Source organism: Diadema antillarum, unplaced genomic scaffold, assembly GCF_040938485.1.
Source record: "Diadema antillarum isolate AM-2024a unplaced genomic scaffold, OU_Dant_1.0 seq00000531_RagTag, whole genome shotgun sequence".
NCBI lineage: Eukaryota > Metazoa > Echinodermata > Echinoidea > Diadematoida > Diadematidae > Diadema > Diadema antillarum.
Window position 1 is genome coordinate 1,827,995 of NW_027271482.1, and position 25,136 is coordinate 1,853,130.

Consider the following 25,136-nt stretch of genomic DNA (forward strand, 5'->3'; position numbering starts at 1 on the left):
CCTTGTCAGTGCACGAATTCTGCCGTCATTGGTCCACACCCCTGGTGATCGAGTCGCATCTCAGAGCCTCACGGACGAGTTCTTGCCTAGATGATGTCAGGTCTTCGCGAATGTATATCGGGGTTCTCTTCAGCTTCATTCTGGCGGCATACACTTTCTGACGAACATTGTACCGTGCAAACTTGACAATCAGTGGCCGTGGTTGATCAGCTCTTCCTGTCTGAGGTCTTTTCGGTTGAATCCGGTGTGTTCTGTCCAGGTCGCCTTCCCCCCACGTTGAAACCGAGGTCGAGTTTGGAGTTGAGAAGATCGAGCACAACGTCATCGCTGATTTCGTCCTCCTTCTCCGGCACGCCGTATATTCGAAGGCAGTTTCGCCTGGAGTACTGCTCTTGTTCCTCCTGGTGGTTTCCGCTGTCAGAGAGCTTTTTCTCCAGTTGTTCGACTTTTTTCTCAAGTTCATTCACTTCTTGTTGCTTTTTTCTCGACGTCCAGGTTGACTGCTGCATACACACTTTGAGATACCCGGTCTATCAGAGCCGCTGCGAGGAGGTCAACCAACTTTGAAAGGATGGGGCTCGGCACAAATCACTTCTTTTATCTGGTCTTTGAGTTTCACTGTGTCACTCTCGTCGAACTTGAATGACGCGCATTCCGGAGTCGCATCATCGATTGTGTTGCTTGAAGCCTTGTCCGTTTCCATGGTAGACTGAGCACCCAATTTGGTACCATCTTCATCCTCGTCTCGGCAGCCGGAGGGTTCCCCATCGTCGGACGCTAGAGACTCGTACCTGCCGACATTTTTTGATGAGCTACCTCTGCCCGTTTTTCTCTGTCCTGCTGTTCGATTTCCTGATCTCATCATGTCCAGAAATTGATCACAGACAGTATCAATAGTCACCACAGCATATTGCTTGGGAAGTGCTGTGTCCTTTACGGAAATCGAATTGTGAATCGGAAATGATATCATAACAATTAAGAATTTAAAATGTCTTGAATAAACAACTCTTTCTAACAGTTTTGAAAAAGATGATAATGAAATTAGTCTATGATTACAAATATCTTCTTTGTTACCGTTCTTAAACCGACTACCTGTTGAAATTTCTGAAATACGGGCAAATCATACATCAAGAGAAAGCTAAGAGCATGAACAATGTCAATATGGCATTTTAGATACTAGAAGGTTTAATCAGACGGAACAAAAAGCTGTATTATTTTTGCTTTCCTGACCGAGAAACAGCTACGATTTCGGCTCCCTTTTGGATGACGTAAGTCGATGAATGAAGTACGACTGACAGCCCAGCTGCAAATTGCATCAACAAGGATGATAGCGCGCCCGAAGCTCGTAAACCATCTTTGCTGCGAAATACAAGTACGGTATCTTGCACGGCGTGCGTGCATGTTGGTGTTTGCGCAGAAATAAAGCCAAAGATACGATGATAAAGTATTATTTGAAAACTGGCAATAACCAAAATGCATTGTTAGTACCTACCATTTTGCTGTGAAGAATTAGATTTCAATGGCTTCTCAAATAAACTCGGACAGACAGGAATATTTCATTTCTGATTTCTCGAATATAAAGGATACTAAACTTGCTCATTTGAATAAAAGAAGTTGATAATAATAAATAAGACGATAGATTTGAAGCAATTTTGATAAGAAACTCATACGATATATTGGGTATTTCAGAGACTTGGTTGAATGGTAACATTTTATTTATGGTCTCAATAGATGGTTGTAGTTATGAGGGATTGGATAGAAATGGTCTCGATGGAGGAGTCGGGCGTTAATGTTAAGAGCAAATATACATATTATGTACGAAGAAATGACTTAGAACGTATAGCGAAAATGAATTGATATGGTTGGAAATAAAGCGTGAAAGTAGTAGTTCATGGTATAAACCATCAGTATTCTTTACAGAAAGCCCGATGCACACGAGTCGTTTTTTTTTTGACGCTCTCGAAGAGTCAGTTGAGAAGTTGTTATCCCCGTTAAATAACGTTATGATAATTGGGAGAATTTTTATCGTGATTTGAATACGAAAAATAATCGTAATATTTCAGAGCTTTGTACCACAACACAAATGAGGCAAATTATCGAAGAATCAACCAGAATCAACCCCCCGCGACATGAGGGGGGGGGGGGTGCACCCCTCATTCCCCCATGAACAAACTTGAAACAACAGTCATCAATCTACTAACTCATGTGGTATTAACTCAGCTTTGTAGTTTACTTGTGGGAGAAGATTTTTGAATACGGTATTCTTTAATTTGGGCGATTTGGGGCCCCAAGGTGGGACATGGTGCCCGTTTGAACGAACTGCGATCCTATCCCGCTAGGTATGGTACCTGCCGAGCTTGGTGAAAATCTATCATAGCAGAGCTACCAAGTCTCACGCATTCTGAGTGAGATTCAAGCATTTAGGGGTCGTCTCACGATCTCATGCATGGCACCCATTTTGCTAACGCATAGGGCAAAGTCTGCAATTTTGGGCCCATAATAAGGAGCACAGCTCAAAAGACTAAAGTGATAGTTACAATTTGAAGGATATATTTTCCTTTTGTCTTTCAAAATAAGTAAAAATTGTTAATAGTCACTTAAGTATGCACCTGATCGCACCATTAAGAGCTAAAAATTGAAAAAGCTCTCTACCGTGGGAGGCCACGGGGGGGGGGGGAGGGACCCCTCCCACACCCTCACTTGCGTGCTCATTCGCTGGCCGAGATGCCGAGTCATGAAAATATCACTCATAACTTCTTTTTTTTTAACTTGGCATCCCTGTCATAGGCTTTTCAAGAAGAAAATGAAAATGTACAAATTTAGGCCCCCATTTGGACCCCTCCCACCCCTTCCCCCTTTGATGCCAAGAGGGGCACCCCAATGCCGCCATGAACAGACTTGAAACTACAGTTATCAATGTACTAACTCATAGTATTAACTTAGCTCAGTCATTTCTGGTCCTAGAGAAGAAGATTTTTAAAGATTCCTTAATTTTGGTGGGTTTGGGTCCCCTAGAGCTCCCAGGTGGGGGCATTGGTGTCCATTTGAACAAATTGAGATCCTATCCCCCTAGGAATGCTACCTACGAAGTTTGGTGAGAATCGGTGATGGGTTTTTCAAGAAGATGAAAATGTAAAAAGTTTACGTACGACGCACGACAGACCGCCGGACAAAAAAGTCATTGCAAGAGCTCACCTGAGCCTTTGGCGAAGGTGAGCTAAGAAGCTATGGGTATTGACGGCTTACACCCAAAACTCTTGAAATTTGCAGCTGATTATATTCGTGAACATATAACTTTTATATTCAATCGTTCACTTCTATACAAACATCTCAAATTCCGGCTAATTTTATAAAAGCTCGAATTACACCACTACATAAAGGTGTAACATATGACATTGATAATTTTCGTCCAATATCAATACTATCCATTTCATCCAACAACAACAAAAATAAAAAAAACAGTACATGGACAGTTGTATAGGCCTACTTGTCTAAAATTTTAAATGAAAACAAATTATTAAGTATCTTCCCAACAGTCTGGTTTTAAGCGATGACATTCGACCGCAACGTGTATGACAGATATAGTACATTATCTGTTAGAAAATACAAATAAGGGACATCTCCCAGGGGCATTTTTTTTTTCTGGCTTAAAGAAATCGTTTGATATGACTTCCCATAATAAGATCCTTAAAACTGTATATACAGAAAGATTGCACTGTCAATCAGTATACGAGTGAATTTATTATGAAATCGAGGGTACCCCAGGGGTCCATCCTTGGCCCTCCGATTTTTTGTTTGTATATCAGTGATATTTGCAGTCTGAAATAAAATTCTTTCCCCCCTTTTTTTAAAATCCAAACAAAAAAAGACTCTTCAAAATGATTTGACAGTAAGATGGTTAGAATGTAAAGATAAGATTTATGCATTCTGAAAAAAAAAACTAAGGTAATGTTCTTTGGCTCTAAAACGAAGTTGGGAAATAAAGTACCTATAATAATCTATAATATTTTGATAAAAACCATTAATACTACTAAAGATTTGGGGTACCATTAGATTCACAATTATTGTGGAATGACCATATTCTGTATACTTACGTGGAAAGATATCTCGAACAATCGGATGCATTCGCCATCTAATACCCACAACAATTTTGATTAATTGATATTTTGTTCTTATATTACCCCATATCGATTACTACTGTGCGGCATGGGGAAGTTGTTGTAAAACCAATGCGCAACAATTACAAAGGATGCAGAGTAAGTATGCGCGATTAGTGCATGATGTTGATTGCTATACACCCAGTGCCCTCTGCTTACCACATTAAAGGAAACACAAACCAAAAGAGAAATGTGGATTGAGTGAAAGCAGCAACAGCAGTAGGACACATCAGTGAAAGTTTGAGGAAAATCAGACAATCAATGCAAAAGTGACTTTTAACAGTTTTGGTGTTCGAGCCACTGGATAAGGAGACTATTTGAGCTTATGAAATCATGTGTTGACAATATAAAGAAAATATAAAGAAAATTCAACATGCTTTCACTTTAATAGCGTAAGACACCATGACTAAACGCTTTTAGAAAGCAAGGGGAATAATTACTACCCTTAACATACGTCAGAATCAAGTTGATGGAATGTGTAATTTTCATGATTTTTTTTTTAGGAATTCACTTTATATTTTCTTTATATTGTCGTCCACACATGACGTCATGAACTCTAGTGGTCTCCTTATCCAGTCATTACAACACAAAAACTTCAATAAAAATAAATAACTTTTGCATCGATTGTCCGATTTTCCTCAAACTTTCACTGATGTGTTCTTCTAATGTTGCTGCTTTCACTCAATCCACATTGCTCTTTGGGTTTTGGTTTCCATTAAACTGGCTCTCTATTGAAGAAAGAATTAAGCTACAATATTGCATAATCACCTTAAAAATTCTTCATAATCTGGTACCTGCCTATGATTTTAAACCCTTTGGTTACTTCTTATTCGGCCAATTACTACAAAACGCGATATTCTCAGAATACGTTGTATAAGAAACAATTTCAATTTATTTTCACAAGCCATTCACATGTAATACAACCCCCTTGTGGGGACACGTACATTGTTTTGCATAATTACAAAAATTGAACCAGGTTGATGTTTACATGGAATTTTGTGTGGGACCTTGAAAAAGCACAGCTTGTTTTCGCACACCGGTATCTCTCTTTTCAACAATTCCCCATTGCAGTACATATGTCTTCGTCTCTGAATATATTCAAATAAATTATATAAGATTTATCCGCGCGCTTTATTTTTTGTCCAATGAATCCAACAATACTTTATTTTTCTTCGTCATTGTCACACCCACTAGACATTCTTATGGTTATTCTCTCCCCTCTTCCAAATTGATTAGGCCCCACCTTTGATGTATACAGTATTGTAACAGTAAGTAACAGAAATGTAGTTAAGTTTATTTCTTTTGTTTATGCCAATGTTGTGTATTTGTGTGAATCAAATTACTACAACTGTATTTGTCATTTCATTTTGTGTATACAGGGCGCCATTGTAAAGCAGTTAGCAAACTGAATGTAAGTACCCTCTATTTTTTTAAAGAAAACATGAATAGGTAGATAAAATAAATAAATCCAAAAAAGTGACGTGTACGAACGCTACGTGTACGAACGCTAACGTATAGGCTGCAAACGCAGGGTCTGCCAAAACGTTTAGCCATAGTTTGAGCACCCCTCACTATAATTCTTTGTTTTTCTCTCCTGAAAAGAAAAAGGAAAATGCTAAAAGAAAAAAAGAGGGATGTCAGGTACTCTATCCACCCGTACCAAGTGATTTCCTCACATTACTCAAATTTATATCATCTTACTTTATAAAAGGTCGAAAGGCGGTTTCACATGCATACACGCAACTTTTTTCCACATTTATTTTTTCGCCTTCCAAACGGGGACTGCCCCCAAAGTCCCCAACCCCCTTGGCTATGCCTTTTTCAATTCACGACCGACGTTGAATGATCGCAATGGAGAATGCACTGCTCAGAGAAGACGAATAATGACACGTATCAAGATTACTTCGATCGAGTGTAATGTGAGGTTATCAAAAGCATGGAGCTAAAACTCGTTATAGTTCCATGGTAAAAGCATGGAGCTACAAGTATCTTCATTGTAAAAAAAAAAAAAAAATGGGGAGAGGGGAGGGTGACAAAAACAAATGGGACAGAAGACGGCATGAATCTATAAAAAGAATGTGTAGGAACTAAAGCCAGGACAGATCCATATTTATGACTCCTTTTGAGCTTCGGCATCGTATACTGGCTTGCAACTCTGCTCATTTCCTATCTTCGGCGGTCTTGAACCCCCGCCTGATAATACCCTCCTAAGGTCCGCCATAGCACGGAAAAGACAGTTTGGTTTGAAGTGAGCGGCCACAGAGAAGTCTTCACGTTTTGTTAAGATGAGCATTTGTGGTTGTTAAATTTTTAGTGGAATCGACTACTTGTTTCAGTAATATAAGAAATTTCCTGGACCTTTTGGGCACATAATGCAGCATAGGACATTGCTCAAGTGGCAATTATGGTTGGGTGGTGTGGTGGGAAAGGGTGTTGGAAGGGGATAGCCCCCTCCCACACGAGGGAGATTTTGTATTTTTCAGACCTGAAATTCAGGGAAATGGGGCATATTTTTGGTGAGATATTCTATTTAAAACGAGCAAGAAAAATTCTAGCTCACATTTCGCAAATTCACGCAAATGAGCGGAGTAGGGCGTACGAGGGGGATATCCCCTCCCAACTCCTCCCAAGACGAGGATGATTTTCCATTTTCAGAACCTGAAATTTAGAAAAATATGTATTTTTAGAAAGTGTGTGAGGATGCGGTGTGGAAGGGGAATACCTGCCCCCCCCCCTGCCCCCCCCCCCCACACACACATGCACACGAGGGAAATTTACAGATGTGATGCACAGTTCTGGTAAAATGTTTTTTAATCAATAATAGAGCAAATATACACTCAGCAAAAAAAGTAAGTTCCCCCTAACATTTTCGGATATATCTCAAAAAGTATTTTACGGATTTTCATAATTCAAACGGGAATGGATAGGGAATTTCATTACTCATAACATGAATGGCATATCACTGCCATCAGATATCATTATTGGTGTAAAAAAACGCATTTAATGTCAAAATGCATGGGAAAAAAAAGTAGCACTTCAGGCTATATGAAGCATATTGTACACATTTCCTATGTAAGTTGGCAAATGACCTTTTTACATTGTCTAATTCTCAGGAATTTCTTCAAATACAATGTGCTTCCCTATTAAAACAGATGTTATGCCTACTTTTTAAACAATAGGCCTTTTCAATATGAAAATGTGGGTAGAAGCCATGTGATTTGTAATTCCAATTTGGGTTGATGACATTAATGTGCCTGTGGCCATTTTGCATCATGCGCTCAAGTTGTAGATCAGTTTGTTGAAGGAAATGGCATCGAACGTATGGAGTGGTCTGCAAGATCCCCTGACTGTATTCCAGTAGAGAATCTTTGGGATATCATTAAGCGGAAAGCGAGCAAGAAGGTGAAAGATAACACTTCACTGCAAGAATTTCAGCGCATCTTGCAGGGAGCATGGGCCAACATTGAGCAGCGCCAAATACAAACTTTGGTTAACAGTATGAGGAAGAGATGCCGGCTGGTCATTGAAGCGAATGGTGGACATATCAATTATTAACTACTTCACTGTATGCTCATGAAAAGAAAGAGATAGAGAAATATGCAATAAACCATGCTTAAAAGTTCAAAATCATGAGTGATTGTTTATTTTGTGTAAAAGTCATTGCAAATCACTAAAGTGCAACTTTTTGTTTCCATGCATTTTGACATAAAATGCAATTTTTCACACCAATGATATCTGGTGGCAATGATTTGCCACTCATGTTATGAGTAATAACATTCCTTATCCATTCCCGTTTGAATTATGAAAATCCGTAAAATACTTTTTGAGATATATCAAAAAATGCTAGGGGGAACTTAATTTTTTTGTTGAGTGTATATATATATATATATATATATATATATATATGCAGGGAGAATTTGGGAGGTGAGGCAGCCCCTTTTCCACATGAGACAAATTTTGCATTTTCAGACCTGAAATGTACAGATATGGTACAGAGTTTTGATAAAGTGTTATATTTTTCTTTTCTGTCAAAAAAAGTACTAATAAGTAAAAGACTTGCATTCATGGCAATGTGAACGGGAGGGTGTGGGAGGGGGATACCCCCTCCCACACGAGGGAGTTTTTGCATTTTTGTGATTGTTATTTGATGATCAGGTGCACATCTTTAGTGTTATGTTGGAAAGCTGTCAATCCTCAACGATTTTATAAGTCAAAGTCTCTGTATCCCCCACCCCCTTGAACACGAGGGAGCTTTTGTGTTATAAGAATTGAAATGACAATATGTCGTATACTTTTGACGTAATATTTGGGAAATTGTATATCAAAAGTGTACTAAATCCTATAAAGGGGAACCGAGCTGCGGAAGGTTTACTTGGAAGGGGATGTTATCCTCTAATACGAGAGAACTTTTGCATTTTGTAAGTGAAAAATCTGATGCATATTTTTTAATGAAATACCAGAAAAAATCTCCAAAGTGTACAAAGTCTATCGAAAGGGACAGAGTGGGGGGGGGGGGGGGAGCTTTTGTATTTTTATGATTGAAACTCTACGATCTGTTGCATATTGTATTTCGGTGGTATATTTGGACAATTTTCCATCGAAAAAGTTCGAGATTTTCCTCATCTCGGAAATTATAGGGGGTAAATGATATGTTTGCCCCCGACATTTCCATGGGGGGAGGGGCAAATGCACCGTAAATAGGGGGGGGGGGGGGGAGGGTGTTTAATTCTGGCGGTATTTTTTTTTTCTGTACGTAATTTTCAGATGTTCCTTTCATCTTGGTCAGACCATATGAAGCTACCGTCAAACGTAATGCGCTTGTATCTGAGCAGCTGACTGCAAACAAATGAATTGTACTCTAAATGAATTGTACTCTAAGAAGTCAGTGGGTTAGCCGTAGGTCTACATGTGTTCGCCATAAAATGTATTTTATTTGTTAGTGTCCATTTTGATCAACTACTGTTAATCAGAGCCTTGAAGAAGGAAGCTTAAAGTAATTTACAATGAAATAACTTCATTGGCAAAAAGCACTAACTGTATTTTTCTTGACCTTCGTCAATGCAAAAACGTGGATAATATAACAACCACCCACGTATACCTACACACCATCAAGTACCAGTATAGGCTCACAAGTCATCTCATGCTCACACATTTACATATCATCTTCCAATACATCCACGTGAGAATCACGTCTATGTAACACATACAGTGTACTCCTGCGGCCCTAAATCCGCTCTTGTTTCATGAGTCTGTATGAAGTATTTTTAATGTACTGTTGCGTACAAAGAATAATACATTTTCACTACATGAGGTGGTTTTTTTTTTCAACATGCTTTATGCACCCATTCCTGTCTGAATATGTTAAATTCTTTGGCTCCGCAACCCTGTTGGCTCACGAAATGCAATAGCGTTTAAATATTAATGTAGATGGTGATCATAAAAAAAGAACCACACACACACAAAAAAAAACAAAAAAAACCTGACAAGTTGACACAAGTCATGTGCTCACGATCAGTCTTCCCTTGGTGCCCACGATTACAAAATTGTTTGGGTATTCCACTTTGTAAGAACATGAAATGGTTGCCATGGCGTTGTTTGGAAACATCATCACGGTGGTGAAGGTCTCGTCAACTCCTGTGAAAATACGAACAGTGTTGTAAGCTCATAATCTATAACACGATACATGATTAACGCGACGTCAAGACAACATGGCAGTCGAAAAATAAATACGCTTTAAATACGCTATTTACTAGCAATATCCCAACTCTTCCCGACATTTGTTTTTATAATCACATGCTTGATCAAGTGAACACTACAAAAGGTTTGATAATTGATTTCGTTAACAATGTCATTAGTAACATTTTATCCACAAATCACTGAGTCATAAACAAATTAAGAGGTATTTTCCTCGTTCTGCTTTTTTTTTGTTTACTTTATTCTACTTTGGTCTTTCCCATTAACATTATGGACTTTGGGTCTGGGGTAACTCAGGTAAACTTTCGATTGATAGAATATATCTATTCCAAAAGAAGGTTGTTCATATTACTTGAAGCACTAATTCTTATTCACACATGCACCGATCATTTGCTTCATGAACATACAATTTAAAAAATACATGGTTTATATGATATCTATTAAGGACAGCTCATGCATAAATTCAATTACAATGATCTTCCAATAATGAAATTTTCATAAAAAATATAATTCCAATCACAGTTACCCAATAAGACAGTCAAGCTCATTGCAATTACCTTAATGAACAGAGCTTTGTTAGCTAACAAAATGTTTACATTCATCGGGCCTAGACTCTGGAATTCGTTGACATAAGTTTGACTAACTTTCAGAGATAATTCAGAAATGTATTATAACGAAAATATTGTTAATCCGAACATTTGTGGCGTTATTACGAAGGTTCGTTAATTAGACGTTCGTTATTCCGAATATTCGTAATGCTAAAATGGGGGATAAAGTTTGTACAAACGAACCTCCGGAATACAAAATCTATTTCGTTTCCGGATTAATGAATCTTCGAAATAACGAACCCTTTTCAATTTCGGATTAACGAACCTCCGGAATAACAAAACTGTAACCTGATTACTTTGCCTGTTATCAGAACGTCGTCGATTTGTTTTGTTCTGCTTTTCTTCGAACTTTGTTCTGCGTTTCTTCTGTCACTTTTGACAGAAGTCTCTGTGATCAGTAGTCAATTTACCGTCTTCATTGAGAAACCCGTGTGAATGGCTTGACGTTGGTCCACGGCCGAAAACCATTGTGATGAACTGAAAAGTGTAGATCCCCATGTCGTACAGAGCGCCCCCACCCAGGGCTGTTAACAGATAAGATGAACATTGATAACAAAAATATTCATCATCACAACTTGCATGGCCGTCGGATCCGGCGGGGGGGGGGGGGGGGGGCATGGCGGCTCGCCCCCCCCCCCCCCCACACACACACACACTTTTTGTGCACTATACAAAAGAATACATAAGATGTCATCACTTTGGGCACCCCCACTTTCCCACTTTTTTTAACCCGGAAGTACGTAAGTGGCACTAAAAAGAAACAGATAGAGATCTTGAAGTGTGAGCGTGTTTCCGCTGAAGACCCCCCCCCTTTTTTTTTGGTTGTTAGCTCATGAAAGGGAAGTGGGCCTCCCACTTTTGAAAACGCTCCGCCGGCCCTGATTTGTACCGCCTTGGAACTTATTTTCAAGGCAGATATGATATACAAAACACTCACTGGAAAAACAGATACCCATCAGCTCTTTTGTTATTTGCTTATTGCCAGTAAGATCAAAATGCACACCCTCTTAGCCTAGACATAGTTAACAGATTATGATTAACAGAGTAAATCGGGAGATATTGGTTTGTGCATGTATTTGTATACACATGTCTGTGTTCGTGTGTTTATGTGATTTTTTTTTTTTCAAAATAATCAACTGCATACGGTCATGCAGGCCCGTAGCCAGGATTTTCATTATTTTTCCATTTTTCAAATGAGAAAGTAGGGAAACTGAATATTCAGATGCAATTTGAATGGCTAAATCATGGTATCTGTCACCTCTTAACCCGTATGTGCGTCTTCATGGTAAATTAAGCTTATGGAGGCTAAAAAAAGATGGAGGGTACTCTCAACTCTGAACGATCTGGCTCATTTTGCTGTAATATTTTCACATTTTTTCAGTCCTAAAAGAAATATAAAGCAATATTCAGGAACAATTTAAATGTCTAGATCGCAACATCCGTCACCTGTTGATCCGTTCTATATATCTTTTCAATAAAAAATATTTATAGTTTATGGAGGTGGACCAAATTGGAAAGGTGTAGAAGGGGGGGGGGGGGGAGTCCCACTAACACACGAGGGAGCTTTTCACATTTTAAGAATTGAAATTCAGCGGTCGGGTTTGATGCATGCATCAGCGTACTTACAAAGGCCTTTCATTTGATTCATTTTTCAAGTTACACATTTTTCGTCATGGATACTTTGCACTAAACTACTTAACTCTTGAATAATTAGTATGGAGTCTATATTCTACAAGCTTTTGCTTTTTAGTAGTTTCCTCATACCGGGTACTACACATTATTCGTATTTACTTATATTTGTTTATTCCCATCACATGTTGAATGTCTTGTGTTGAACCTATTATCTTGGAATCAAACGGAATATAGCATTGTGAGAAATGTGATTGATGGAAAAATGAATAAATAAAAGAAAATGAGTTACACACTGCACTAGTGTGAGAGTGACGAGTTTTATCACTAAAATACTTTCTTTTGAAAAGGTGGACCTCTAACTCTTTTTTTTTTAGAAGGAGGGGGAAGGACGTACGCACGCGACGCACCCCCCAACACACAAACACACACACACACACACACACACACACGGGCCTGGCATGTAAGGGTTTCTCGAAATTCAACGGCAAACTTGCCACTGAAACTCTAGAATCTGAGATGTCCATGATTTCATGAATTATGTGGGAAATAACGATTAAATCATTATGTCTCTTTTATCATGTTTACGAGATTACCCTTTTTTATTGTGCGCTCTCGATTTGGCAGGCACAAACCAAAGTTGCTCATGATATATTTGACGTCACCAAGTTGCCCGGTTGAAATCAGTTCACGGATCTTGGAACTAACAGGAAAAAATCGTGTCCACACCGCCTGAAATCAATACAAAAAGACATAGATGATAATCTGACATTGCATCAGTCTGTTTATGCTCAAAAGAAAGTGAAATAACATGAAAAAACTCTGATTAAGCCAGTGTGTTCAACTTTTCGAAGCTATCACTTAGTATCGCGTATTATTACACGCCTTGTTGATTTCGTCAATTCATAACCTAAAATCAAGACACAGAGCGGACAACCATGCTACTGGTTACTTTGCAAAAGAAGGCAAACCAGAGCGATTTCACTATAATACAGAACCTATTCCAAAACGATGGTGACATTTTGGTGACAACGAAAATTAATAAGTTCTATGATGTCTGTTTAAAAGTCAACGACGTAAAAGATTATCAAACCAAGACAACAAACCCAAAACAAAAACAAAAACAACGAATGACGTATCTCATCCTGTTTGTATCCACTCCATCATTTTTTAGACTGAGATACAAAATATATTGGTCCCTGTGTTCAGAATTTATTTATTGACCATTGAGGCCTAGCTGTGTGTATTGGAATATCATCCTGGTAATTACTAAGTATGTCGATTAGAAGCATTGGCACTTGAATTAAAGCCGCGAGTGATGCGAGACGGTGTTCCGCACCAGTCTAGCATCAGTCAAGGCTTAGATTGTGTTCACATTGAGGTCCCCGGTCGCGCACTTACAGCGTATTTGCGTTTTCATAGTGAAGCCAGCTGGTAAACACCGCTTAAGATTACATAATCCCAAAAAGAAAATAAGAAAAGTTGCCTTCTTTCTATGCATGCTCTATAACCTGACTGCATGTGGAATGTGGTTACATTATTGTCGTTATAATAATAATAATAATAGTGGCCTCTGCGCTGAAGTCCATCAAAATGATGCTCATGGCGCTCTTAAATAACCAGCATAAACAGTACATAATACAACCATGCAATATTCAGATACGATAACTTATCAGAGCAAGTGAAAAACAAACGAAAACAAAATGCTTTACTCTGCATAACGAAATTGATCTCAGAACATAAGAAAAACCCATCATGTACGAAAAACAATGTTCGCAGTTATGTGTACAAAATCAATCATCCTTCATTCACAATTGAGAATTAAATAGATATGTTTTAAGGAGTTACTTAAAGGAATTGGTAGAGAAAGCCTGACGAACAAAAAGGGGAAGATTGTTCCAGAGAAAAGGACCGGGGTTGGAAAAGCTGTGGTCTCCCCAAGAGTGAGAGGATCGAAGAACCTGGAGAAGTGAAGTACCAGCTGAACGGCGTCTACGAGGGGGTTGATATGAATGTATGGAGCTCTGCAGGTAGAGTGGCGAGGATCCATGGACTTTGTGGTAGACCAGTATGAGAATAATGAAGATGATGCGCTTTTCGACTTGTAACCAGTGAAGGGACTGAAGAATGGGAGTTATATGACAGGATTTCTTAGTGAGGGTGACAAGTCGAGCTGCAGAGTTTTGGAGGCGCTGAAGTTTGGAGCGCTGTCGTTGGGAAAGGCCGAGCAGGAGAGAGTTACAAAAGTCCAGGCGAGAAGAGATAAGGGCGTGGACAAGCTGTTCTGTTACACTCCTGGTCAGATAACTGCGAATGAAGCTAAGGTTGTGGAGTTGGTATCTTGTGGATCTTGATATGTGAGAAACATAGGCATTGAAAGACATATTGGCATCGAAGATAACGCCCAAAGTGCGAGTCTTGGGGGACGGGTAGACGACGTTATTGCCAACGTGGTTGCCAAAGTCCTTCATGTCAACTTTGCCGAGCATTTGCTTTGAGCCCAGAACAATCACCTCGGTCTTCTGTTGATTCATTTTTAGACCATATGCACTCATCCATTCGTAGATGTCCTTAATGCAAGCTTCAAGGCGTCTTACAGCTAATGACATCGAGGAGAAGGCTGGAGGAAATGACACATAGAGCTATATGTCATCCGCGTAGCAGTGGAAGCTGACACCATGAGTCTTGATGATGGGACCAATAGGCTGCAGATACAGGGAGAATAGGAGGGGGCCTCCTACCGAACCTTCAGGAACGCCATAAATAAGATTACTTTCTTTGGGACAAGGCATCAACAATGCTCACACTTTGACAACGATTTGTCAGATATGATGTAAACCAACGCAGAGCTGTCCCACTGACTCCCAAAGAAAAAAGTTGGTCTAGGAGAATATCGTGGTCAGCAGTGTCAAATGCTGACGACATGTCGAGGAGAATTAGAGCTGTAACGTTTGCCCTATCCATCTGCATAGGTAGTACATCATCTGCTAAGTTAGTCAGGAATGTTTCCACGCTGTGGTTGGGCCAATATGCAGACTAATGGCTGTCGAGTAGCATGTTGTCACACAGATATTCTGAAAGTTGAGAGAAAGCCACACGCTCCAAGACTTTGTATAGATATGACAGGTTGGAGATAGGTCGGATAACTCTGAAGAGACTCAGTGTCCATTCCTGGTTTCTTTAGTGTCCGACGAACGATAACTCTCTTCAGATCCGCAGGAACTACTCCAGCAGGAACTACTCCAGTAGCAAGGCTGGTGTTGATGTTTGTCATGGCAGGAACAATGCCAGAAAAACATTTCTTCAGAAGAGACGTTGGGATAGGATCTAATTTGTAAGATTTCGCTGGTGACTCTGACAAGATCATTCGGACTTTCTCTTCATTGGTAGCAGTCAGAGTGTCCAATACTGCAGCAGTTTGACGAACTCCAGAAGGTCTTCTAACATCTGGCAATGATGCACGAATAGCATCTACCTCTTGGTGAAAAACATGTCGAAACGTGAGGTCAGATTCAAAGCAGATGCATGTGTTGGAAGAGGTGATTTCTGTTTTCTATTCTGAAGATCATTTGCAATTTTGATCAGTCGCTTTGACTCTCAAGAGCAGTCCTTGATTCGTTCTGAATTGTATTCCCTCTTCGCTGTACGAATCATAGACTGAACACATTGACATTGTTGGCGATAGAGTTGTCAATGTATTTCGAGCTTGGAAGATTGCCATTTTCTCTCATGTTGCCTACGTAACAGTTTTGCTTCTGCGATTTCTTGCGTGTACCATTCAGTGTTTGGACAAACAATAAACAGAACGCTGTCGGACAGGAGCATGCTTACTTAGAGTCTCCTCAAGAATAGAGTTATAGTTGTTGACAGCAATGTCTGCATTGCTCACCATGTATTTCTCCGTCAGTGAGGCTTTATCAAGATCCTCTATGAAGCAGCTGGCCTCTACAGACTGGATGTTTCGCGACACAAGTTTGTCGTGATGATATCTGGCTTGCTATATGAAGATGACATATGATGGCGGAGTGGTCCGAAATACCATCGATGACATTGACGTAAGAAAGCACGATTGTATCAGTTTCCTTCCGTTAAATGAGCAGATCCAAAGTATGGCCCCGTATGTAAGTTGGCAGCTGGATATGTTGCTGTCGGCCATATGAGTCAAGAAGGTCAATCAACTCTCTGGCATCTGGTGCAGAAGTCCCAACATGAATGTTGAAATCACCAGCAATGACCAGACTGGATTCGAAAACTCTTCGAGAAAACACCTGAATGGAACTGATGATCTAGGAGGTCTGCAGATAACTACTAAGTGCATCGACTTTGAGTTCTCTATTACATCCATCTGCATCATTTCAAAGGACTTGAAATTGTCAACCTGTGGATAAACTTTTGCATTCAAATAACTCCGATACAGGAGTTAAGCCAATTCCACCACGACGTTTCCCTATCCTGGGAATATACTTGAAGGTGTACCCCCTGGGGCTAAGCTCTGTAATGACAGCATCGTCGTCGGTGGATAGCCAGGTCTCACAGACGCTGACTAAATCGAACTTGTTGTCAACAACAAAGTGAAGAAATTCACTGCTTTTATTCCTGAGAGAACGTACGGTGATCACACAGAAAGAGGTTGTTGGCTCTCTCATTATCCGTTTTGTCTTTCCTTAAACAGCATCGTCGTCGGTGGATAGCCAGGTCTCACAGACGCTGACTAAATCGAACTTGTTGTCTACAATAAAGTGAAGAAATTCACTGCTTTTATTCCTGAGAGATCGTACGGTGATCACTCAAGAGGTTCTTGGCTCTCTCATCATCCGTTTTGTCTTTCCTTAAATCTTTACCGGATGACCTTGGCAGCTGGTCTCTCTTCTATTTTGCGAGGGGTCAAAGTTACTTCGTACAGTGATAGGTTTTCTCCGTCTCCCATGACCAATAAGCACTGGAATCAAACTTTGAGGGATCCTCCTTCTTCTGTTAGTTTCAGCTTTGCAACCCCTACGTGTACGTCTTCGGAGAGCACGATGCTCATCAGGATCATACGTTGGTGGATGCAGCAAGCATGGGGTCTGTCTGATATGTAAACTTGTAATATACCTGCATGTATGTAGCTGGAAAGGACACGCTTGGTCATTATTAAACCCTTCATCCTTGTTCAGCACAAAGAGCTGGGCAGATGTGTAAGTGAACTTCTGCTGGTGGGAGGTTGAATGACCAGAAGTCGTTGTAAGCTTCAATATACCTCCACAGAGATGAAATGATGACAGTGAAAGACTTGGCGGCTTACTGCTTTCCCGACAGCTGGCTAATCCAAAAAGGTAATGGTGCACAATACTAGGCCATGGGTGGTGCAGAACTGACCTACTGTGAATGATCGCCTTCTGGAATGCTATTGGTTGATATCCATGTTGTGTGAAAGCTGCTGAAGAGATCGTTGCACCTATGTCCAAAATACACAGAAAGGTCAGAAAAATGATCCTAGATATTCTTCAATCAGAAACCCTTTCACCGAGAGTGCAACAGCCCATGATGATCAGTGAATTTCAAGCTTTCTCTTGATATAAAACTCATAATAGATCTCAAAGTGGAAAAGGCTAAATGCAGCCGAGAATTAGGAGTCAGATGTGGAGCTGCCAGGTAGTAGCGCCTCACACATTACCTTTTATGAACATCGCTCCCTTTTTGCGTTTCGCAGCAGCATGCTTAATGTTGAAAATTTAATTGTTCAGCACTAGAGTTTGATTATCTGGTGAATGAATGAGCTCCACACATGCAGTTCGGAAAATGCTTGAAGCCTTCCATATGTTAGAGTCACACACGGCCGGGTAACAAAACGGCTTTGATCCGGGTGAAAATGAGCCGGATTAGTGCCGGAATGGAGGGTAATTTATGCCACAGTCACACACGGCTAGATTTCAAACCGGGTCCATAAGGAATTAAAACCGTATTGACCCGTACCGAACCGTATACAAATCCGCTTTAAATCCTTAACTGAATCCTTTTCAATCCCTATATCGACCCGTGTCAACCCGCTTCGACCCGTACCTACACGGATGTATACCTTGTCATCATCCGTTATATGAAGGCAATGTGGTATACGACAAGGGTCCATACGGTTTTATACTGCGGGTTGCAGCGGGTCGATGCGAGCCAATGCGGTTCGAACCAGGTCAATTTGAACATCAATACGGAATTGAAATCCGTGATAAAATTTTGAACATGACCAAAAATTTTCACCGCCGTTTCGTAACCCGCGGAATCCATCAGGAATTGACACGATGCGGGTCAATGAGGGACTCTACGGCTCGAACCGGGTCGATACGATTTTAATTCCTTATGGACCCGGTACGAAATCCGGCCGTGTGTGACTCTAGCAATACAAAGGCGACAAACACAGAATTGTTTGGAAACACAACCTACAAACAGTTCACTACACCAAAACAATTCCCTGCAGAGAGCGTTCAAAGTGGCAGCAGTCTCGCAGTTTTGACTGTAAGATTACTTTTAGACGGTGTTGATGCGGTGCGCGATCATACTGCATCAAATGTGCCGCACCCGTCGCGGACAAGTCGAGCACTCACTGCGGAGTCGCAGGCCATAGTGAACACGATATGAGTAGCATTGTTTTCCTTTTTCTTTACACGCTGTTTTGTCTTTAGTTGGAATAAAATACTGCATGAAACATTGCATTTTCATGTAGAGACTGCTATCATAGAACTATGATACACTTGCAGCACGTCATGCAAAGAGCTGCTGGCACAATCCATACGATTTTGATTACGTGATTCTCCGTCTTACTTCCATGAAAAAGACGTCACTTTCTTTCGCTGCTTGGAGAACATCTTTAGTTTCACGCAGAGAAAGAGTCAGAGGCTTTTCACACAGGATGTGCTTCTTGTGGCTTAGAAAGAACTTGCAGAGTCTTCGATGCTCCGTGTTCACAGACCCGATATAGACAACATCTAGAAAAAAATAGCAGGAAAGGAGATTGATGAGCACTTGGCCAAAAATGAACAAATCATTTACATTTCGGTTGCCAACTTGACTTATACAATCAGCAGCTTGAAGATAACCACTTGAAAGATGGTAATGACATGAACGAGTCTCATGGAATAGTCAATCTTGTCAATATTTTTACCTTGAACCACATGACACATGCTAGAATCTAATATTGTAATGTACATGTAGTTTCATTATCTTACTTGGCATTGAAAATGTAGGACTGGCGTTTACAAAGAGTCAAAGAGAAAATATCAACTGCATACTTCATCTTAAGAAAAAAAAAAAACCCTAGGTACTCAGAACTAAGTACTAAGAGCTGAGGGGAGGAGAATGGTATATGGAGAAATAATGTACGGCTTAGGAGAGGAAGAAGATTGTGCTCTTGCCGTTGATGATAAAACCAAGAAAGCAGAAAAAAGGAGAATGACACATGAACCTTCCACTTTGGATGCGTCTATATCTGCCCGCAAGTCCTAATTTCTTGTTTCTCAATTCACTTTTAGTTCAACTTTCAGTTCAATCTTTATTTTTATCAACAAAAGTATAATAATACAAAGAATGTATTTGTCAGTTCATGTTAGTGAGCAATTTGAAAAATTAAAATACAGATCACGAAATATTATTTAAAAAAATGTACAGATGATTTGAAGTTGGGCACACAATACACACTTTCCAATAGAAACCAAGAATGATCAAGCCCTATACCCGACATTTATTCATTTGAGATTGGATTTTATAAGAAATTATTAAGACACAAAGAACCACTAGACCTATACATCGGTTTTGTTTTAACTTGATTTAGTTATTCTCTGTGTGGCATTACTTAACAATTCCTTATTATCAGGAATTCCATCAAACAATTATAGTAAAATACAGGGCGCTACACACCATGGCCATTTCCTAAAATTTTCCACCAAAAAATCATTACACATACATTTGTGACATGATTACATGTGTTATAAATTTGCATACAGAACGGTTGCCAACGATAAGCAAAAAGCTTGACTCTTTGGTAACCGATAATACATAGCATTAATACAATAAAACAAGGGGGTCCAACATGATGCTTTTGTGGAAGAGAGAAAGAGAGAGAGACAGAGAGAGACAGAGTAAAAAAGGGAGGGGTTATCAACTTGTAATGCTGATATATGCATACGTAATTATATAGATTATAGTAATATCTTCCCGTACAATTAGACGTATACAGTGTTGATATTGTTTTAAAAAATACTTTAGCAGTAACATTGGGCAAAAAAAAAACAAAACCCACACACACCTTTGGTTACACTGATAATTCCGCATTCAATCTCTTATGTAACCGAACATCATCTGGCATACAAAACTATCATCTGCATCGAGGTGAGAAAACATGTCATGTTATACGCTGAAGAATAATCCAGGTAATACAATTGTGTAATGATACCCAAATAAAGTACCACCCTCTTCCATTCAACAACAATGACCACATTCTACCTCCAGCCAGTCACTGACCCATGTCATCCCTTTCACATTCCATTTCATTTCCACATTATTGAATGATAAAACATGAAATTTTTATGTAAATCATTACACTGAATAGTCAAAAGATAATATCCTACACAACTTGCTAAAGTGTTATGGGTGAGCATATCTCCCTTATGTGAGAATATGATTTTAATTCATTGTGACTGATATCAATATTGTATATATAAATTTTGGATAAGCATGTTCCTATTTTTTTTTTAGATGTAATAATTAATGAAGATTTCCTAGGCTGAGCTGGATATCTTAATCTTTTTTGCGATCAATCAATCGTAAGAATAATTTGTATTATGTTGATAAAATTAAACGCACTCAGCTATCTCATTATAAATATAATTCATATAAGAATTCACATAAGATATTCTTGCTTAAACATGATAACTTAGTTATTATTGCTGTTTATTGCTACATAAGTATCAAATATTTTTAATCAATATTTTTCGCAAATTGGAAATTATCTTGCTCGAAATATTCCTGATACTCAAAAGAATTTGTTTGATTTCATCAAACATTCTTTCCTTTTAGGCTGACGATTCTAATGTATTCCTTTCAAATTCTGATCCTGATATGTTAATTGATACTTTAAATTTTCATTGGATAAATTACTTCAATGGATAAGAGCAAATAGATTGTCGTTAAATCTATTAAAAAAACCCACACCAAATGTATGCTTTTTATGGAAAATGTACCACCGAATGTTTACATGATTTATACGGTCATTGAAGAAGTCTCTTCAATTTTTTAAGTCTGATTCTTGACCGTAAACTCACTTGGACTTTACATATTGACTACGTATATGTCGCATTATTTCAAGAAATATAGGTGTCATGAATAATGTTCAATTTTGTTCACCCAAGAACGTTCTTTTAATGTTATATTCATCTCAGAGTTTACCATACTTAAATTATGGTATACTTGCCCGGGGAAACGCATGTTCCTCGCATTTAGAAAGGACATTTTTGTTACAGAAAAAAAAAGCTTTTCGTATAATTTACAAGGAATCATGGGTAAGTCACACTGATGTTTTATCTGATGAACCCAAGATTTTGAAAGTAAAAGATTTATACTTTTTGTACTATTTATGCGCAAACTTACCAACAATTCTTTCCCATCTGTGTTTGAGTCCATGTTCATTAATACATCTGTTCATTTTTACCATACTGTACCCGGCAATCCGTAAAAATGCATTCACTCAAATCACATGTATATGAAGGTGGATTTGTCCTTTAATTTTTGACCCATCTCCTCGCACCCCCCCCCCCCTCACATGGCCCCCGTGCCCTGCATCCCTGGATCTGCCATTGAACTTGAAACAATCTGTCATCAATGTCTTTATAGCACCAACATATACCTCAGTTTTATTTGGTTATAGAGTACAAGAAGAATTTTGATAAAACCATAGTTCTGGGACTTTGATCCCCCCTTTTTTTTCCCCGGGGGTGGTGGCTCATTTACACAAATTGAGATCCCATCGCCATAATGGTGCTTCCTGCCAGTTTTGGTGAAAATCTGTGAAGGATTTGATCAAGAAAATATAAAAGGTGGAGATTCATGCGCAGTTCTGATATGGAGTTTTTCTACCACCTTTATACACAATATCGCTAAAGTAAATGATTTGCACATTTCCCGGCAAAACTAAACGTTTGCTCATTTCTCGGCGTCATGTTTGCACATTTGCCAATGATGAATTTTGCACATTTCCCGGCATCTGCGCATTTCTCGGCCAGACGTTTGCACATTTCCCGGCTCCACAGGCCCTTCACTGCACCAGTGAAACGCTGTTGAAAAGCTCAAGACCGGGGTTCGTTTCATGAAGTCAATTAAAGTCATCACATAAAAGTCTTTACATAAATCTCGGAATGGCCAAAGTCGCTCATACTCCTGTGTAGCTATAGGCCCTATATGAGACTTTCAAATCTATTTCATGAAGTCTGTCACAAGTATGTCTTAAAGGAGCAAAAAGTCTCTCATATTTAGGACTTTCAAGAAAGGGACCCCTGGATTTTATTCTTTCTTTTTTCATCAGTGCACTGATTGGCCGCCAAGTGCAAAAAGTAAAAACCCATCATACGTCAGTCTTACAAATGGATATCTGTATGTAAAAGATATGTGAACGACCGCCAATTGGTTGACTTTCTGTGGAGTTCCGTTTGACATACCTTATTCGCATTAACATAAAACATAATACCGTTTAGCATTAACATCACGTATAGGTGCTGCCAATATTCAGTAGACCATCATACTCAACTACATTGTATAGAGAAGCACTCTGAGATGGCAGACGATGTGAAGCCGGAAAATCTGCAAACGTCGGAAAATGTGCAAACGCCGGGAAAAGTGCAAATCTCTAAATTGCATCAACGGGAAATGTGCAAACGTGACGTCGGGAAATGTGCAAACGGTCAAATTTGCGGGAAATGTGCAAACCGTTAACTTCACCGATATTGTGTAGATAAACTCCCTATCAAAACTACGCATGAACCATTGATACCATTTTTATTTACAATTAAATCTGCCTTTCGCTAATAGCGACCTCTTCTCTATAGCGGCGACCTGTCTATCACGGCCACTTTTTTTTTTCATTTCCCTTTGGTGGCCGCTACAGATAGGTTTGATTGTAAAGCAAAACCTTTCTTCGCGACCACCTGTCTGTAGCGGCCACCTGCCGTATACAACCACTAAAAACAATTCCCTCCGAGAAAAAAAGCATGTTAAAGAGCTGCCTATAGCGGGCGCCTGTCTATAACAGCCACTTTTTCGTCTCCCTGGGGTGGTCGCTATAGACATGTTTTCACTGTAGGGCTGCAGTCAAACCTGTCTTAGCGAACAACCGTCTATAGCGGCCAACTGCCGTATACGAACCCTAAAAACAACCCCCCCCCCCCTCTCCGAGAGAAAAGGCATGTTAAAGAATCTGTATTAAATAGCGGCCTTCTGTTTATAACGGACACTTTTTTCGCTATAGACAGGTTTCACTGTAAACATTAGGAATACAGTCCGTCTAAGGCAACCCGAGTAAAACAATGCTTTGCTAGGGTTTTCGACACCGTTTTGTCTCACCAGCCAAGCTTCTTATCTGCACAGTTAATTCCTTGTACAAACATTGAGCTATAACAGAAGAAGGTACTCCTTTGAATCCATACACGAGTGGCAACACCAATCTAATTGGCAAAGGGTCTGGAATTCAGACTACCCTTATCCAGAAAACGGTGTCAAAATAATCCCCACACCCGAGTTGGGAAAAATTTTAGACGTGCAACTCCTCAACTCGGGTTTAAGGATTATTTCAACACAAGTTTGTAGATGTGTAGTCTACATCAAAGGCACTCTTATACATTTGTAGCAGTGGAGATGCATTGCTGATGGCCAAATTACTTCTTGTTGCATGATTGTGATGTGGGCATTCGTAATATTGTGTAAATTTTCTACCAAACACAGGCTGCAGGATTTTTTTTTTTCATTTCGTATTCAAGAAAGTGCAATCTTATTTGTGCAGGAATATATTTTCTCTGCAAGAGTACTTCACAGCTCTTTACCACTCTATTCTGGGGATAGATTCAACACTGTTCTAGGGGATTGCAAGGTTTAAACCTGAATTGTATAAAGATCATATTCTGGGAGGTGGGGAGGTCTCTTCCCACCTCCCTGGCATGTAGAAATGGCAGGGAGAATACTCATGACAACATAGCAACAACAATGTGCGGCAAAGCACACTGATGTGTGCGTGCAGCACCCGTATGCATGCAGTCATTTTACACTTGACAGACGAAGATATAAACAAAGGAGGGGGGGGGGGTCTCTAATAATGCCTCTCCTGGGTATGGCAGTCACATCGTAATAGGCATTAAGATAGCAGCTTCTCTTGTGTAAACATTCAAAACGGTGAGTTCAATTTAGACGAGGTGTTCTCGTCATGAACATGTTTTAGAGCCACCACCTGTCTATAGCGGCCACCTGCCGTATACGACCACTAAAACAATTCCTTCCGTTTTCAAGAAGAAGCTGAAAATGTGAAAAATCCGCCTACTCGCACCTCCCCCCCCCCCCCCTTGGGCATCCCTGGATTCGCCACAGCAAACTTGAAAACATATTTTTTGAATGTACTAATCAATATAGCGCTGTACTAACTCTACAATACAATACATTATGGACAATTATATTGCACTCGTACAATGAGTGAACACGGATCACAGCGCTTCACGGAAATGTAATATTCAACTTACATTTAGGAGGTAGGAGAAAAAATACAAAAGACAAGAAAAAATACATAATTAATCAATCAGTTAATATATTTGGAAAGGAAGGTCTTCAACGATTTTTGGAACATTGACAAAGATGGTGAGTCCAAGATACTTTGAGGGAGCTGATTCCACTGACGTGAGGCAGCTGCCGAGAAGGATCTGTCTCGTGCCCGAGTGAGAGGGCTAGGGACAGAATAGCCAGGTTGGGTCTTGGCCTTTTCCGCATTCCTTGTCTTTCAGATTGGTGACGTGGGATCAGTTTCTGAAGGTAAGCTGGAGCACAATTC

The 25,136-nt window shown here is 39.6% G+C and overlaps 1 protein-coding gene across 2 annotated transcripts in view; it reads right to left on the bottom strand.

The window, feature by feature from the left end:
- Positions 1-25,136, bottom strand: part of LOC139734527 (trans-1,2-dihydrobenzene-1,2-diol dehydrogenase-like) — a 136,247-nt gene that overhangs the window by 57,285 nt on the left and 53,826 nt on the right. For both annotated transcript variants that reach the window (XM_071645303.1, XM_071645304.1), the window contains exons 2-5: positions 18,884-19,047; positions 12,685-12,820; positions 10,870-10,983; positions 9,667-9,791 (exon numbers count right to left, since the gene is read on the bottom strand). In XM_071645303.1, coding sequence (XP_071501404.1) covers positions 9,667-9,791; positions 10,870-10,983; positions 12,685-12,820; positions 18,884-19,047 — 539 coding nt within the window. The remainder of the gene's footprint in view (positions 1-9,666; positions 9,792-10,869; positions 10,984-12,684; positions 12,821-18,883; positions 19,048-25,136) is intronic.